The sequence below is a fragment of the Nicotiana tabacum genome, chromosome 4 (assembly GCF_000715075.1).
Source record: "Nicotiana tabacum cultivar K326 chromosome 4, ASM71507v2, whole genome shotgun sequence".
Taxonomy (NCBI): domain Eukaryota; kingdom Viridiplantae; phylum Streptophyta; class Magnoliopsida; order Solanales; family Solanaceae; genus Nicotiana; species Nicotiana tabacum.
In genome coordinates this window covers 32221094-32239966 of record NC_134083.1, presented here as the reverse complement: position 1 = coordinate 32239966, position 18873 = coordinate 32221094, and the positions used below count along the sequence as shown (strand labels likewise).

General features: G+C 40.5%; 1 protein-coding gene across 1 annotated transcript; it reads right to left on the bottom strand.

The window, feature by feature from the left end:
• Positions 1–1085: 1085 nt before the first annotated feature.
• On the bottom strand, positions 1086–1541 carry LOC142179860 (uncharacterized). Its single transcript, XM_075250747.1, has one exon. It carries the CDS (start codon positions 1539–1541, stop codon positions 1086–1088), a length of 456 nt encoding a protein of 151 aa, XP_075106848.1.
• Between the last annotated feature and the right edge of the window lie 17332 nt (positions 1542–18873).

Here is an 18873-nt window from a genome sequence, read left to right as displayed (position 1 = left end):
TTGTGTTTTTCCTTGTGTTAGAGGAGAAGAGAACCCTGGACTTGGTCAAATTGTTTTTTTGGCCAGAATCCTCATTGAATGCATGCAAGATAGAGTAGATTGCAGTGAGGTTGCTAATGTTTGCTTTTTACAAAGAGGGTAAGGTCATCAACGAAGAAGAGACGAGAAATTGTTGGGCTAGACCTACTGATACTGATAGGGAGCCATTGTTTGTCTTGGACAACTTTATCAATTGGCCTGGAGAGCTTCTCCATACACAAAATGAACAGGTAAGGGGATATTGGGTCCCCTTGTCGGATTCCCCTAGAGGGCTTGAAGGTATCTGTTTTGCCCCCATTCACTAGGATGGAAATGTTTGATAAGCTAATGCATAACATTATTAATTACTTAGCCCAGGAGGGAAGTTGAAGGCATGTAATATTTCCATAATGAAGGACCACTCCAACGTGTTAAAAGCTTTCTTTAAGTCAATATTGAGAATCATATGAGCCTGGTTCCCTTTCATTTTTCCAAAATGAATGTTGTATTCTTGGACAATGATGGCATTATCATATGCCCTTCTATTGGATAGGAAACTAGCCTGGCTAGAGACAATTATAGCATATAGAAGGGGCTTGATCCTATTGACAATGATCTTATTGATGGTCCTGTAGATGGTGTTACAAACCCCTATTGGCCTGAAGTTTTTGAGCAAGGTGGCTTGGGGACACTTTGGCATGAGACAGAGGAGAGTTTGATTCATGGTCTCATCCATGGAGTGTATGTTAAAGCATTGCTTGCAGAAGTCAACTACTAAGTTCTCCACAATGCTTCAGTACCTTTGGTAAAAGAAGGGGTGAAGCCCATCCAGGCCTGGTGCTTTGAATGACTTAAAGGAGTGCTTTGAATGACTTAAAGGAGAAGATGGTCATTTTGATTTCACTAACCTTAATGGACTTATCCAAGTTGTATCTTTGACAGTTTGATAGTATATGGGTCATGTCCAGATGACTGATATTGGAAATGAGAGTTTGTGTGTGTGAGAAAGTGTAGAGACTCCTGAAAAAGTGCATTATAGAGACCTTAATGTCCCCTTAGTCATAGAGTCAGTTTCCACTCTCCTCTTTGAGGGACATGATCATGTTCCTTCTTCTCCAGTTAAGGGTGGAAGTGTGGAAGAATCTAATGTTGGCATCACCTTCAGTTAGCCAATTGAACCTTGACTTGAGTTTCCAGAAGTCATCCTCATTCTTGAAGATGGAGTCAAGTTCTCTGATCAGGTTACTTTCTAGGTTTAGCAAGTAATTGTTGAATTGGTAGTTTGGTAATTTTTGAATCCCGGCAATTCTAGCCATATTCCTTCTCTTTTTGTGAAAGATGTTGCCAAATGTGTGCCTTTTCCAGTGGGTCACAAGGCTTTTGAAAGTTTCAGTTGATTGGATTAGAGGGGAGTTATTAGTAAATGTCTCATTGATGATACTAGGGAATGAGGGGTGGCTAGTCCACATTGATTCAAACCTGAAGGGTCTGTTTGAATTATTGAAAGAATCCCTCATTAGCATTATTTGAACAGGGTAGTGATATGAGTGGGTCCTAGGGAGGTGATTAACAGTAGCCACAGGGTATTGGAAAATCCAGCAGTCATTAGTAAAGTACCTGTCTATCCTTTCTAAAATCAAACTACTAGTATTTTTATATCTTTTGTTAGTCCGGGTGAATTTACTGCCTTTGTAACCTAAGTCAACTAGTTTGCATTCACTAAGGCAGTTCTAAAATAGGTTACTAAGACTTGAGTTATGGGGTTACCCCCAAATATATCCCTAGCCTTTAAGACTTCATTGAAGTCTCCACCTACAAACCAGTTCCCAATATTGCTTTTAGAGATAGTAACAAGACTTTCCCATAACAATTTCCTATCAGCTAAAATGTTGCTAGCATAAATAACTGAAAATAACCAGGGGTTGTGGGATGACAGTACCTTTACCATGGCATAGATGCCCTGAGGTATAGTGGATACCTCATCAACCATGGTACAGTCCTCCTTCCACGTCATGACTACCCCACCAGACAAACCAGCCGATGGAGACTGGATAAGCATATCAAAATGTAGCTCCTCCGTTAGCTTTTTATGATCAGCCATTTTAGTTTCTAACAGAACCAGCAGTGCTGGCTTGTGAAGCTGAACCATGTCGAGGCAGTGTCTCCAAAACTCCACACTATTTCCACCCCTAACATTCCATATGATGTAGTTCATCAAGGGTGGTTGGCGGTTGGAGAACTGGTTTCTATAAGGCTTCTCAATCCCCCGAGGAGACCTCATTGGTTACTTTTGGTTCCTTTTCTTCATGCTTAGGACATGGGTCAAATTGAGGAGTGGTTTAGTCGCACCCTGGGTGTGGTGAGAGACCAGGCTCATACCACACTTGGTCATGGCTTTGTGACACAGCATCACAAGAACTTCGTTGCTCTCCACACTGAACTCAATTGCTCTAACTAAGTCTAATAAGAGAGAGTTTGTGCGTAGGGGCCGTAGGCTGTTCCTTGCATTTTCGATGGCCTTTTCTTTTTCAGAAGGTCTAAGGCTTTGTTGATTTCCCTTGTGATGTTTCCCAGCGGTGGTGACTGGTTCTTCTCTACTGGAGCAGAAGGTGATAAAGTTTGATGGGATTGGGGCTCGATAGTCACAAACATTGGAGACGTTGTTGGGTCCTTCATTCCCAGGTCTGGTAATAAGGGGATTGACTAGAACGTTTGGGAGATGAGGGTGTTGAGCATTGGTAGGTCTAGATTGAGTTGCATGTTTCCATTGCTTATCATCGCTTGCCACAGACATGGGCCAAAGGCTGCCAAGGCCATGTTTAGGGCTTCCACCGTTACCATCGCCAGATGCACAAAGTTTTGGACAATCAAGGTTACTGGTTGATTTCCTAGGGTGAAATTGTAGGCTAGTCCGTGTCCTTGAAGCGCCACTTCTGGCCACGATGCTGGTGAGTGGTCCGACGGCAGTGGAAGCGACGTCACAATGATGGGCGGAGGTTGGTTTTTTTTTCATATTTGTGTTTTTTTTGTTTGACCTCATTGGGTAATAGTGGTGGTTATGTTAACGAGCCAGCTCATAACGGCGTCGTTTGGTGTCAAATCTAGATCAGTGGAAAGGTCATCGGTTAATGCATCTGGAGAAATAGATTCTAAATTAATGTGGTATCTGTTTAAGTGGACGAAATGTGTCATGTCACCTGAGGTTGGGTGTGTTCTCAGGTGAGGCACTTGAGTGTTCATGGAGTGTGGTGAGTTTTTCCCATTAGAGTATTCCGCTACGAGTGGAGTAGGGGATACATAGGTATTTGGGTAGGGTAACTATTTGGGTTAGGTGGTTCCAATTGGATATGGACCCCAGTTGTTAATTTGGTACTGGCGTGGTAGTCCAAGGCCACATCTTTAGTAGGGAATGTGTCTGAGGTTGGGCTATTGGTAGGGGCTCTTGGTAGGCATCATTAACGGGCCCAATTGAATTTTTAGTGTCAGCTCCATCAAGCCCTATCCCCGCCTTGCGTTTGGCGTACTTGGGTTAGGGACATGTGTGTTGGGATACTGGGAGTGGGGGATGGGATTTTGTTTATTCACAGGGCCACTAGACCTATTGTAATTTTTGGACTACGTATTATTGGACTTGAATTATATTGAAAAGTTTTGGTTTCCAGAAACTTACTCGACCGAGTTTGCATCGAACATTTTTACGGGGATCTTTTGTGATTTTTGTGCATGATGCTGATTATTTTCGTTTCCATTGTTCCTACCCTTCATGGTTTGCTTACTTATTTTCTTTCGTCTAGGGAAGGTGACTATCTTCCATCCATTGTCCTCTCATTCCTTAGTGTTTGTTCTTGAATTTTCAGTGGCTTCTTGTGACAGTGGTGGTTGGAATTTTTTGAAATTGTAATTTTTTATTTTGTAGCCAATTCTTTCACATTTTGTACATAACATACCTCCACCTTCATAAATCACTGCTTGTTTATGGTCGCCAATGATTAGTGATATTTTCATTGGGGATTCAAGGGGTACTTGGATACAGATGCGTACATATCTTCCTCTTAACATAGAAGAGGTGCATGGATTAATTTTGAGTAGTTTGCCCAGTTTTCTACTAACCTTTGCCAATATTTTTTTGTCGTAAAATTCTGTTGGTAGTTGGGGTAGGCGAATCCATATGGTTGTGGAAGAGAGAGTAGCTTTTTATGGGATGAATTTTGGTTCCCATTTACGTACTGATAGAAAATTCTCAGAGATGAACCATGGCCCTAGGTGTAGTGCCTTAACCATATTTTCTTCTAGACTAAATTGACAATGAAGAAGTCTCATCCTAGGTCAATCAAGATTAACTGTTCGGATGATTTTCATAGGTCAATTAGTTTAGATCGAAGGTAATGGTGAGGCATTCTACGACCAAAGACCTTTATGATTACTAAGAAGTGTCATGGTTGATATAGGCGATTCTTGTCTTCTTGTGAGAGGGCGATTGATAGCATGTTTGGCCAAACTTCTAAAATTAGCTTATTTTGAGAAGTGCTTTTGGTGAGAAGCAGTTGGTGTTTGGCTAATTAATTTGAAAAATACTTTTGAGCAGTAATTAGTGTTTGGCCAAGCTTTTAAAAATTACTTCTAAGTGTATTTTTCTTAAAAGTGCTTCTCAGAAAAGTGCTTTTGGAGAGAACCTAATTTTTCTGCTTCTCAAAAACTGCTTCTCCTTCTCCTCAAAAGCACTTTTTTCCATCTAAAAGTTTGGCCAAACACCTCAATTTTTGGCCAAAAGTACTTTTGACCAAAAAAAAAAGAAGAAGCACTTTTAGCCCCCAAAAAAGCTTGGCCAAACAGGCTACGAGCCTTCAATATTTTTTCCTTTACCATCTTTGATGATTTGGGGGAACCTCGTGGTATAGTACTCCGTTTGGCTTACTGCCTGCTTGTTAAGTAGCATTTCCTTATAGGAGTGTGGTGTTGTTTCTTCCACATTCATTTGGTTATGTCAATTGGTTCCGGTGGTATAATTGGTGGTGTAGTGATTGTGTCCATGAAGGTATTCTTAGAGAGAGGCGAGAGTTTCTCTGTACCTTATCCCTTCTAAGTTTAAAGCGTTTGCTCTGTTGAGTCAGACGAGAAAAAGAACAAAATATCTTTAGATATTTGAAGAAGATTTTTTCAAAAATTTTTATTCTTTTGCAAAAACAGTTTTTTTACACACAAAAAAATAAAATAAAAAATGATTCCAGATTTTTTTAAAAATATTTTAAAACAAACACCACATGAAGAAATGTAAGAGTTAGACCACATAATCATTTTCCAGATATTCGCAAAATTTTCCATTATCAAATGCCCCTAAGAATACTTCGTGTCACGGGAACTTGCAACCCTGGTGGGGTTACAATTCGATCAATTCGATGCATTGTCATTTCAAGTGTTTTCCTTCCAAAATTAGTGTTGATTTTTAACCTCGTATTGTTATTATTCCATCCCAACCCCCGTTTATCTAATGGAAGCAGTTCGAAATTGTTAAATTGCAAAGTGTTTTGCTATACGAGTATTATTTTTGCTTTCATTTTTGGTTAATAGTTGCTTATTGTAAGTAATTCTTATGACGGCCCTACTGACATAACTACTTTTTAACCTTTAAGTCAGGTGATGTTCTTCTTTCGTTTGCCTAGCGACATTGGATTCTTCTCCTAATGAATTGTGGTTCGGATGTTGAAATCTCATAAGATTGTGGTCCATTTGATTTTTGAGATTCATCTTTTACGAGAAAGCAGGGGCAATAGGAAAAGATACTTAGTAGCATTTGTATGTAAATTTAGTTGAAATTTGAAGAAGAAAAATAATAATTTGAAGTTGTGTTAATTTTTTTTTTTAAAAAGTTAAAGTTGTATTTGAACATGCATGAGTGAAAGAAAATATTTCACACATAAACTGACCCAAATCAGATTTTGGAACTTAAAAGTTTTTCTTTATTTTTTTTAAAAATAAATTGATCAAATTTCATGAAAAAATAATATTTTTAATTTTTTTTTTGAAAAAAAAGTAAAAAATTTATGTCCAAAAAGGGAGCTTAATATATGGTAAAAGTAACATCAACAATAAAAAAAAGTAAAGAAATTATTAACCACATGACATCACTATATCTTTTTTGGTAAACCATCTGATGTCCAAAATCAGTAGTTTGATTAATTCAAATTTAGAGCCCGTTTGGACATACGAATTTTTTTACTTTTTTTAAAATTAGTGTTTGGCCATAAAATTTGCAATTTTCACTTGAAGATGAATTTTGGAATTTTTCGAAAATTTGAAAAACTCCAAAAAGTTATTTTTCAAAATTTTCACGCATATCACTCACAAAACTTAAAAAACAATCCAAAATTATATTTATGTTCAAACACAACTCTAATTTTTAAATACCATTTTCACTTGAAAATATTTCACTTTATTTTTGAAATTTTACCTTACTTATGTCCGAACGCCCACTTACATTATATAGAATTTATTAAAGCAGAAGCACTCTCTGTCAAAGAGTTTCTTCAATTCTATCACACATTGGGGTGGTACAATACTAAATAGTATGTACTAATCAACTTATCAGACTTCCAAGGATCCCCTCTCCTCACCTTTTATTTAGATATACTATCTCTTTAGCTCGTTTCCTCTTTTTGACCTTTCTAATTTTAGTTGGCTTGTGTACGCGTGCAGACGTTATAGTGGATTGCAATTTTTGATTCTACTAATGTACCCAAATCAAATTTACTTTTCTCGTTAGACCTTTCTAGGACAAGCTTCCTGTGAATTATATATATGACCTCACCCGAGTACTTAAAAGTGTACATTTCTAGATTTAGGAAATGAGTTTGCATTTGCAAGGCACATTCCTTATAAGCTTTTGGAGTAGAATTCTCTTGTTTACACGCAATATATGTACTATCTCGAGCATATGGACGGATGTATATTACAAATAACATGCGTTCAGCTAAAATTTAAAATAATATATTCATGCTAAATACCTATTGTCACAGTGGGAACAGTAATATACTATATTGATATAGAAATAGTCGATACGGAGATATACTATATTGATAGACTTAAAATAATTTATTCGCTTATGATGCATGTAATATAATAATATAATTCTTTTTACACGATTGATATAACTTAAACTTAATATAAAATGTTATTCTCTTTTCACATAATATAATGGGACCAAAATCCATGCGTGTCCGGTCCTTGTTCCTAACTAAGCACCCTCTTTCACGTGTACCAATCAAAGTCGAAATAATTTTAGTTCTTGTATTATTTTTATTGAAGTAGCGTGATTTCCCATCAAACAATTCAATCATTTGATTTAACGTAATATTCGCTCTTACTGAGTTCTATTAGGTGCCTAACTAAGCACAATCTTTTTGATCGTATATACATGCCAATATCGTAATAATTTTATTCAATACGAATATTTTTCATTAGAGTAGCGTCAAATTGCGCATTTTTTCGACCAAACAATTCAATTATTTGACTTAACATAATGTTCATGACTCTCATTGAATTGTAATTTTGAAATCTTCCTTTGGATTAGAGGGATTGCAAATTACTTCAACTTTAGAGTTTTCATTAATATAATGCAAAACTCGTTGGCAAAAGTTTTCTCCAAAATGAGTTCCAACCCCAATGTATAACTAACACCATAGAATAAGTTCCACTGCCTCCAGATTTTTTCCCCCGAATTTGCAAAGAACCAGTATATCATAGTCCATCATTAATGAACAACCGAACAAAAAACAACAAATCATGACAATGATTAACCAAGAGCCAAAAAGAAACAAAAAGTGTTAAGGTTCGGCGAAGCTTCCTTCTATTGAAACGATTACTCCTTATTGAAAAGGACAAGACGAGATATTGTTACATGTGTCAACTTCTTAACAGAAAGATGGTCCAAGAATCTTTGCGTCTTCACCCTGATTAAGAAGCTGCAACCACAATTACAAAATTGGCCATACCAAATTTAGCGGAAAAATCAAAAAAATGCCATTGTGGAGGATTGCTTTTAGTTTAAATTATATTAGTCATTAGTAAAGAATTTTTATACTTAATATTTATTTTCTGTAGAAAATAACTTATTTTATTTTAAAGGGCAACCCGATTTACTAAGCTACTTATATTTTAATTTAAAGTAGCTTACCTATATAAATATGAGCATTTGAATAATCTGATATTGTGACAAAAAATGTATGTCAGCAAAAATTTTACCCGTTGGTGACGGGGAAGTAAGTGAGAGGTTAAAAATCAAAGATTTGCAAAGATAACTTATTCTATGAAACCTCACCCCATCTCCCATCCCTATCGACCATAGAAAGGAATATTATCAACTTGAGGAAGGGATTATTGAGTTATTGGACTCTTCTGCAAGTACAAGCACAGTACATCACATGCGTCTTAATTACCCATTTTGTTCCACTCCAATAGTTGATGGCAGTGGCGGAGCCGCTCATTGGCAAGGGGAGTCAATTGATACCCGTTAGTTCGGAAATTATATCGCGTAGATAGGTTAAATATTTTATTTTTATGTATATATATTATGTACTGATTTTTTTTAATTTTTTTATATGCTTACTTATTTATATTTTGACACCCATTAGAGAAAATTCTGGCTCCGCTACTGATTGATGGGTGGACTGAGAAATTCTGATACAAAGAAGTTAAGAGTAATTTTTCTCCCTAAAATCCCCTTGTAATAAGCACTCAAAAAAATCAAGACGACGCATAACGCCTAGACAAAATTATGTTAAAATCACATGATTAGTAAATGAAGGGTTTAACCTAGCTATTAGCCTCCAACGACATTAAGTGGTGTCTTAATCTTACTTATCTTTTTTTTTTGGCCTATCATTCTTATCTTACATTAGAAAGAGTATCTATATGTTTTATTTATGCTTTGTTGTTAAAAATAGAATAAATTCACCCTTGAAATATTACAACTAGATTTCTGCCGGGAGGTGAGCTACACGCTCTAGACCAGTGCATATTTCATTAAAAATTTATTTTTCTTTTCTTTCCCTTATTTTTTCTTTCTTTTCTCTTTTTCGTTTACTCTCTTCACCACCAAACTAGACAACAAAATTCCACCTCATGTTCTAATTTTGGCCCTTAATCTCTTCTTCTTCTTCTTCTTCTTCTTCTTCTTCTTCTTCTTCTTCTTCTTCTTCTTCTTCTTCTTCTTCTTCTTCTTCTTCTTCTTCTTCTTCTTCTTTTTTTTTGCTGCTAAGCTAGGCTTGAGGACTTTAAATAACTATTGTGGTGGTGACGTTTTGGATGATTTCTATCACCGGTAATTATCGGGGCATAAAATGGTGGCTCTTATGATTAAGAAGCGAGTGATGGTGAATTATGTGAGTATATATGTGCCTGCTGGGTAAGAAAAGGCTTCTTCCGATTTGAAATTTCAAAAACTCTATTTTTTCCGGCAGAATTTTTTTCGGTAATGGATATTTCTAGATCTGAGTGGTATTGCTTTGCATACGTATAATTTTATTATGAAAGTGTTATTTGTATGTTGAGAGGGAAAGAAAAAGGAAGAAGACTAATCGAAATAATTAAAGAAGAAAGCCATAAAAGTAGCCAGCGAGTATTGTATATTGTTGACGGAAATAACGACGTGGAGGAGAAGAAGAAAAAGACATAGAAAAGGAAAGGGAAAAGGAAAAGAAAAAAAAAGTAAAAACTTATATATCTCATTAAAAAATGTAAAAAAGCAAAAAGTAAAAATCTGAAAAATCGTCTTTTCTTGCTTCTCACTCTCCCGAGGAGAGTGAAATACACACACTCTGCTCCGTAAGCTTTAAGGGTGCAAAACCGCCAAATTCAAATTAAAACAGGAAAAACAGAACGGAGGAAAAAATTAAATAACCATTACAGAAATGGTCTAATTTGGATTAAATAATAGTGCATTAATATTAACAAATAAATTTGGTCCAAAAAATTAATTAAGCCGAGCGAGAGATGATGACGGCGCGAGACTTACCTTCTTCTCAACTCTTTAAGAGATAGAAGTGCAATTATATATATACCCATCAAAACTCTTTTCCTCCTCTAATATGGGACAATGTCCCTTTGTCAAAGAGAAAAATTCAAAAAAAATCATTTCCCCTCTATTTTCCATTCACTTTATTTCAAGTTTTAAGAAGCTTAAACATGTATAGGCCAAAATCTATCTTTAGAATATTTAGCGTGATATGACATTAAAGAAAGGTATCGGTCGAGCTCACCCAAGATGCAATGAGGTCAATGGCCGAGGTGTCGACATGAGCCGTGGTCAAGATATCAATGAAAATCGCAGTCAAGATGTCAACAAAGGTCGAGGTCAAGATTGACTATTGATGATAAAACTTGCAACGACTAATTTGTCAAAATAGGGTACTAAAATAAAATATTCTAGTGAATATTTCCTGCATTTGTACTATTAGGGTTTCCTAGGAAAAAAGCCTTATATATATAGAAATAAGAGACAATGATAGGGGCATGTAATATTTATTCGGATAAGAATACTTTTGAGAAGAAAACTCTCTGTGTGGCAAAAACACAAAGATTACCTTTTTACAAATATTCTTATTCATATATTATCCCCGACCTTTCCATCAGATCCGAGAATTGTTAATGCGAATCTTGGATCTATCGGTCATTCATCATTGTCAGGCAAAATATTCGTCTCACTCATCCATTATTGGGTGAATCATTCTCTTTATTTACTTAAATGCCATTTATTGACATTTATTGCTAGTTATATCACTTTAAATGTTATTACTTTGAGAGTATCTTATATTTATTGTCACCAACCGGATACAGAATTTGTCCAGTCCATTATACGTTTTCGTACTTAATATCTAGAGTTATTTGGCACCATGTGTGAGGATTTTCTAACTAAGTCTTTTAGTTTCTTCTAGATCTACTACCGGCACTAGTGGCTGACGTAAAAAAACGAAAAGAAGAACATTTTCTCTCTCTACACACAGAGATCTAACATGGCAGGTAACAGAGAAGGAAGAATGAGAATAATGAGTGACCTCCCAACCAACCTTATGGATATCATCCACGAAAACTCTGAAGTAGTGGACGAGGACACAACGCCCAATGCCTCCCCTAGGCGAGGTGGATCACCCCCTCCCCACTGCAACATCACAAAGTCCCTTGGCAAGACAGCCTCCACATCAATGGGAGAGGAGACACCGCCATCGATAAAGAAACTCCTTGAGGCCTGGCTGACTGATACACTAACTAGCGTCCTCCATAAACCCGTTCAAGATGCGGCCGTAGCAAATGCGAGAACCTGTGTTGCACCACCAGTGAACGAGCGACATGATCAAGCTCCCCCCTCACCCGCGATGACAGGTATCACCCACAATATTGTTAACAATGCAGGCGATGACGCTCTGACAACCATTCTGAAAAGGATAGAGGAAATGGAAAATGAGAACGAGGCACTTTGGGATCAAATGAAAGAGTACCAAGAAAGGGTCGCTAAAATACCAGGCGCTCCTAAGTTATTTTCGAATAGAGATGCCGGTCGTTTCGTCGAGCAGGCGTACAATGACAGTGCTGCCCCACATGCCATACTAAAGACTTTCAAAATGACGCCTTACCTGAAAATATATAATGGCACGACCGACTCCGAGGATCATGTGACCTACTACGTCATCGTTGTGAAAGGCAATGACCTCGCCAAAGAACAAGTATCCTCCATTCTGCTGAAAAAATTTGGCGAAACCCTCATGGGAGGGGCATTAAGCTGGTACTCGCAACTGCCAGCTCGCTCTATCGAAACCTTCGAGGAAATGGCCGATAAGTTCGTGACAGCCCATGTTGGGGCTAAGAAGGCCGAGGCAAGAGTGAATGATATCTTTGTTATTAAACAGTCCCCGGGAGAAGGACTGGGGGACTTCCTCGCCTATTTCATTCGAGTGAGAATGACTTTACCCAATGAATCAGAAGGAATGGCGATAGTCTCTTTTCAAAACGGGCTAAACAGAAATGGTTCAATAACGATAAGAAAATTATTAAGACGGCTTATGAAATACCCCCGACAACTTGGGAGGAAATACATAATGCATATTGTGCCGAAGTTCGAGCAGATGAAGACGACCTCAATGGGCCAACTCATCGACTGACCTCAGTACAAGCAGAATCCAGGAAAGATCAGAGAAGTGATATCAAAAGATATCTAGCATCCTCACGGCAAAACCGGGAATGACATCTCCCATATGTCAGAACTATCGCTGTCTCCTCACCTCGCCATGAAGAAGGCATACCCCGATCAAGAACAGGGACTCACCAGAATGAAAGAGGTATGCCCCCTTTACTATCCGCTCACAATTTTTGCGTGTCACCTACAGAGATCGTCTACGCCTTGGAGAAGCTAGGAACAAAGGTTAAGTAGCCACAAAAGATGAGGTTGGACCCAAATACCAGAAAATCAGATGCCATATGCGAGTTCCATCAAGAGCGAGGATACAAAATCGAAGATTGCATCACCATAAGATAGGAGGTCGTAAACATGCTGTGACAAGGACATCTCAAAAAATTCCTGAGCGATCGAGGAAGGACCAACTTTGCCAGGGGACTTGAACAACATCAAGGGCCGCTGAAGACTCCCTCGCCAGCCCGCACCATTCACATGATCATCGGCGGTGGATACGACGCTTCCATCTACAACGTGAAGTTCACCATGACCCACAAGCTCAAACAGTCGATCACCCACGAACGGTATGAAAGTATCATATTCGATAAGTCAGATACCAACGGTTTGGCATTCTCTCACTATGACACTCTTGTTATTACTTTATGAATTTTAGATACCGACGTAAGAAGAATTATGGTAGATCACGGGAGCGACGCGTGTATTATCCATCCCCGAGTACTCACACAAATGAAACCCGAGAACAAGATAGTACCACACTGCATCACACTAACATGCTTTAACAATGCAGTTGAACGAATAACTAGCGAGATCACACTCCACGTCCTGGCAGGTGGCGTCACTCTGGAGACCACATTCTACATCATGGACCAGGACACATCATACAACGCCATAATAGGGCGACTGTGGATACACTCCATGAGAGCCATACCCTCCAGCCTATACCAAGTCGTCAAATTCCCAACTCCGTGGGGCATATTCAGCATACGCGGGGAACAACGCACATCCCAAGAGTGCTACCGCATCGCCCTAGACTGCACGGCCACCGAACAAATGAGAGAAAAAGAGAAGGAAACATAGCAATCAGCAGGGTCGAGGTCGGTAGGCGACGACATCGGGGACGTCATCAGAGACCCCGAAGTGACCGAGGCCGCAGGATCGACTGTAGAGGACCTCAACCCCTTTCAGCTAAACATCAATGACCAAAACAAGAAAGCTTACATCGGCTGCAAACTCTAAGAACCGGGTAAGTTTCACAAATTTCTAATTATTAATGCGAACTTATTTGTTTTAAGCCATACAGATATGCTAGGTATCCCAAAAGATATCGCCACACACAGATTGAACGTCGATCCACTCTACCCCCCGGTAAGGCAGGTTTGACATAAGTTTAATTCCATAATCAATGACACAATACACGAAGAAGTGGAAAAATTATTGGAAAATGGCTCAGCCAGAGAGTCGAAGTACCCCCAATGGGTCGCCAACGTGGTCATGGTAAAAATGAAGAATGGCTAGTGGCGGATGTGCATAGATTTTACCAACCTGAACAAAGCTTTCCCCAAGGATTCGTTTCTGCTACCTCATATCGACCAACTCATCGATGCGACAGTCGGGTATGAGTTGCTGAGTTTCTTGGATGCCTACTCGGGCTTCAACCAGATCCTTATGGAGGAAGAGGACCAGGAAAAGACCACCTTCATCACCCACCAGGGGACGTACTGCTACAGGGTCATGCCTTTCATATTGAAAAATGTGGGGAAAACTTACTAACGGCTGGTGACGAAGATGTTCAAAGAACAACTCGGAAAAACGATGGAGGTATACATCGACGACATGTTGGTCAAGTCCAAAAGGAAAGAAGACCAGATCAACCATATAAGAAAAGCCTTCGGCATACTCAGGCAATACGACATTAAACTAAACCCCGAGAAATATGCATTCGGTGTGGCCTTTGGGAAATTCATGGGTTTCCTAGTGTCGCAGCGGGGTATCAAGGTCAATCCCGACCAAATCAAGGCCATCGAGGGTATACCAGAGCATTTGAGCACCAAAAAGCAAGTCCAGAAACTAACCTGCCGTATTGCCGCTCAGTCAAGGTTTAGATCCTCCGATAGGTGCCACAAGTTCTTCAGCGTACTCAAAAAGGAGAACGGCCTCCAATGGACCCCTGAGTGCGTCCAAGCACTTAAGGAGTTAAATGTGTACCTGTCCTCGCCACCGTTGCTCTCAAAATCGGAACCATGACATCCTCTCCTTCTCTATCTCGCCGTGTCCGAAGTAGCTATGAGCGCAGTCTTAGTCCAAGAAAAAAAAGGTACATAATCTCCCATCTATTACATTAGCAAGACACTAGTCAACGCCGAGATGAGGTACCCCCATCTTGAAAAGCTTGCTCTAGCCTTAGTTGTAGCTTCACAGAAGCTTAGACCGTATTTCCAATGCCACCCCATCTCGGTCGTCACGACTTTCCCCTTAAGAAGCATTTTACACAAACCCGAACTTTCGGGCAGATTGACCAAATGGGCCATCGAACTAAGCGAGCACGATATTACATATCGACCACGAATGGCGATAAAGTCTCAGGTCTTCGTCGACTTTGTCGCCGATTTCAGTGCACACATACTGCCCGACGGTGCTTGAACACGTCGGGGTCCGGAATGGGACTCTTACTCGAAGTTCCAACAGGCGAAGTGATTCGCCAGTACATAAGGTGCCCGGATATGACTAACAACGTGGCAAAATATGAGGCCGTAATTGCAGGACTAAGACTAGCACTCAAATACTGGGCGAAGCGGCTAAGGCTGCTATGCGATTCTCAGCTCGTGGTCAACCAAGTCACACAGACTTTCCAAATCAAGGAGCAGAGGTCACAAAAATATCATATCAAAATCTGCAAACTACTACCCAAGTTAGATGAATGTCAGCTCGACCAGATTCCCCGAGCACAGAATATCGAGGCGGACGACCTCGCCAAATTAGCAGCAGTCACCAAAACATTACAACCGGAGATCAAAATGTGGTCCACCTCCTCAACTCGTCGATAGACCAAATCGAGGTAATAACCATAAACCTAACTTGGGACTAGCACAACCGTATTATTACATATTTGCAGGACGACATACTCCCCAATGATAAAAAAGAGGCCAAGAAGCTGCGAATGCAAGCATCCAGGTACAACATCGTTTAATGACCTGTATAAAAGGACATATGTCGCCCCCCGGGCGAAATGCTTGGGCCCAAATCAGACGCGACGCATCCTTGAAAAAGTGCACGAAGGCCACTGTAGAGCTCACTCCGACAATCGAGCTTTGGTCAGGTGCCTCATACGAGCAAGATACTACTGTCCCACCATGAAAAAGGAGGCCGTAGATTTTGTGAAAAAAATGTGAGCAATGCTAGAAGTACGCTCCAATGATCCACCAAGGAGGCGAACACCTACACTAAGTAACTTCCTCTTGGCTGTTCATCAAATAGGGAATGAATATCATGGCCCCCTCCCGGCCGGACGAGGTAACGTACGATTTCTCTTGGTTTTAACTGATTATTTCTCTAAATGCGTGGAAGTAGGAGCATTCGCCCAAATACGTGAACAAGAAGTAATCGCCTCCATATGGAAGAACATCATATGCCCCTTCGGTCTCCCCAAAGAAATCAGCTGCGACAACAGACCTCAATTTGCAAGAAAGAAGGTCGACAACCTTTTTGAAAAATGGCACATCAAAAGAATACTGTCAATGTCTTACCACCCCACGGGTAACAGGCAAGCAGATTCCTCCAACAAGTCAATATTGAACATCATGAAGAAGAAACTTGAAGACGCCAAGGGACTGTGGCTGGAGATATTACCAAAAGTACTCTGGGCCTACCGAACAACGCCAAAAACGAGCATAGGGGAAATGCCATACTCGTTAGTCTATGGGACTGATGCAGTATTACTAGTCAAGGTCGGGGAGCCTAGTCTAAGATACTTCCGCAAAAGCGAACCCTAGAACGATGACAGTAGAAGGCATAAACTAGACGAAGTCGGGGAATGAAGAGATATGGCCTACGTAAGAATGATCGCCTAAAAGCAACAAGTCGAACGCTACTATAACAAGAGGGCAAAGATTAGGCCACTTAAAGTCGGGGACTATGTGCTTAAAGTTAAAACACAAGCAAGCAAAGACCCACGGGAAAGCAAATTGGGACGACCCTACAAAATCACGGCAGCAACAAGCAATGGGTCATTTACTCTAGAAACAGTGGAAGGAAAGCGACTACCAAATAATTGGAATATTACACACCTCAAGTACTTCAACTTTTAAAGGACGAGGTCCCCAGAGTGGCACTCTTTTTCCCCCACTCGAGTTTTGTCTCAATTGGGTTTTCTCGAGGAGGTTTTTAACTAGGCGATGACGGGGATACTTCAGAATTGAAGTGCGCACAGACGAAGACACTAGATGACTAGTTCATTGCTTGATCTCTCACTATTTTTCCAGCTCGACCAATGAAGGGACTAGAAGATAGATCAGGACTGGGACTGAACTACCAGCCAGCGCCCAGAAAATATGTAAATCTCTCTAAGCATATAAATAATGCACAAGTACATGAAGTTTACTTCTGCTCTCACCAAGCAAAGGTTATATTCGACCTCGTTCGAGTTAACACCTATTTGACCCATGACCTCAACTAATTAAAATTTACATTTGACCTCGTTCGAATTAGCACCTAGTCGGCCCACAACCCTAACTAATTAAAGGTTACATTAAACCTCGTTCGAATTAGCACATATTCGGCCCACGACCTCAACTAATTAAAAGTTACATTCGAACTCGTTCGAATTAGCACCTTTTCATCCCACGACCTCAATTAATTAAAGGTTACATTCGACCTCATTCGAACTAGCACCTACTCGGCCCACGACCTCAATTAATTAAAAGTTATATTCGACCTCGTTTGAATTAGCACCTACTCGGGCCATGGCCTCAATTAATCAAAGGTTATATTTGGCCTCATTCGAATTAACACCTACTCGACCTACGACCCTAACAAAATGAAGGTTATTTTCAATCTTGTTTAGCCTGCTTAAACAAATTTGTTACGACAAAGGCAATCAAACAACAAAATCAGAAAAATGCACAAACCCGAACAAAGAAAAGGTATCAGGTACGAATAACAAAACTAACACTTCATACTTATAATATTTTTACAAAGGAAGCTTGATCGCCCAAACCGTCTCCACCTATCTCCTCATCATTTCCAGCGATATTCATCCTCATACCAGGCATCATGTTCGATCCGATCCACGCTCGCTTCTTCCTCGTCGTCACCAGCTTTCGGTGTAACGGTATCACAGCCACAAGCAAACCGAGCTTTACGTGCCTTAGCATGAGCATCCTCGAAGTCGACTTCTGAAACATCCCCTGTCCCCATCAGATCCCTGAATATATCCAGCTGGGACTTGACGTGAATCCATTCCTTGTACAAATCCCGTGGAACATTAGGAAAGGCAGAAGTACAGGACGAAGACAGCTGAGCTAACAGCTGCGCCTTCTCGGCCTCGAGAACTATAACTGGATCACTAAGGCTCGAAGCCTCTTTCTCCAGCTCCCCTATTCGCTCATCAAGCCACTCCTCGCTGAGCCTGGCCATCTCCAAAGCACTCTCCCGCTCAGAACAAAGAATGCAGATCGCGATTGAGAAAGCCTCTTCCTTTCTCGCAGCCGACAATTGATCCAACTTTGCCTTCTCTAAGCCCGCCGCCTTATCAGCAACCTCGCCACTCAGAGCGTCCATTTTGAGTTGACACTCCTCGAGCTCGGCGTGCAATGAAACCATCCGGGCTTGAAGATTGGTGCATTGAGCCTCAACCCCCTTGCTCACCTCGAGTTCTTCTTCTCTGTCCCTCAACGCCCCCTCATGTTTGCTGCATTTTCTGATGACCCTCACCAACTTGTCATCCTTCTTCTTTAGTTCATCTCGGAGAGCACGGAAATTGTTGCTCCTACCAAGCCGCCTGCAAAGCTCGCGGTGTTTATCACGGTATTCACGATACTTTCGCTCCATCTTCTAAAAAATGGCCTTACGCCTCTCTTCTCGGCAGGCACTCTCGATCTCCAAAATCATGGTCTAAAAGAAAGACAGAAAACGAGGAATAAGAGTGAAACTGAGCTCAACAAGAAAAAAGAACGAAGAAAAAATCAAAAGGGCTTACCCTAAGAGCGAGGCCGGCTATACTCCTCGACAAGGTAGCATCCTTTAGCTTCTCAAGGGTTTTACCCTCCACATTGGAACACAAGGGACCAAGAGAAGGGACTACATCCTCGGAATCCACCAGCAAATCCCGGTCTAAGGGGATCGCAATGGTCCGCGTGGTCCCCTCCAATCTCACCTCAAGTCGGGTGATCCCTTCCCCCCATCATCCTCACTTCCTCAACATCAATATTGGAGCCTGTATCGTAACCTTCTTTGGCTAAGCTTTTCCCCTTTGTTTCAACACGGGAAGAAGGATCCTCAGCTGGTAGCGAGGCCGATGGCTCATCCTGCAGTAAAGCGTTAGGGACTCTCGCCGACGGCCTCTCAAAATCCACCACGGCCTCAGGGAGAGACGTACCCTCCCCGACCCCCGATGTCGGCAAAATCATGGGCGATAACTCGAAATCATCTCCAAGATCTATGGTCACCGTTTCTTGGAT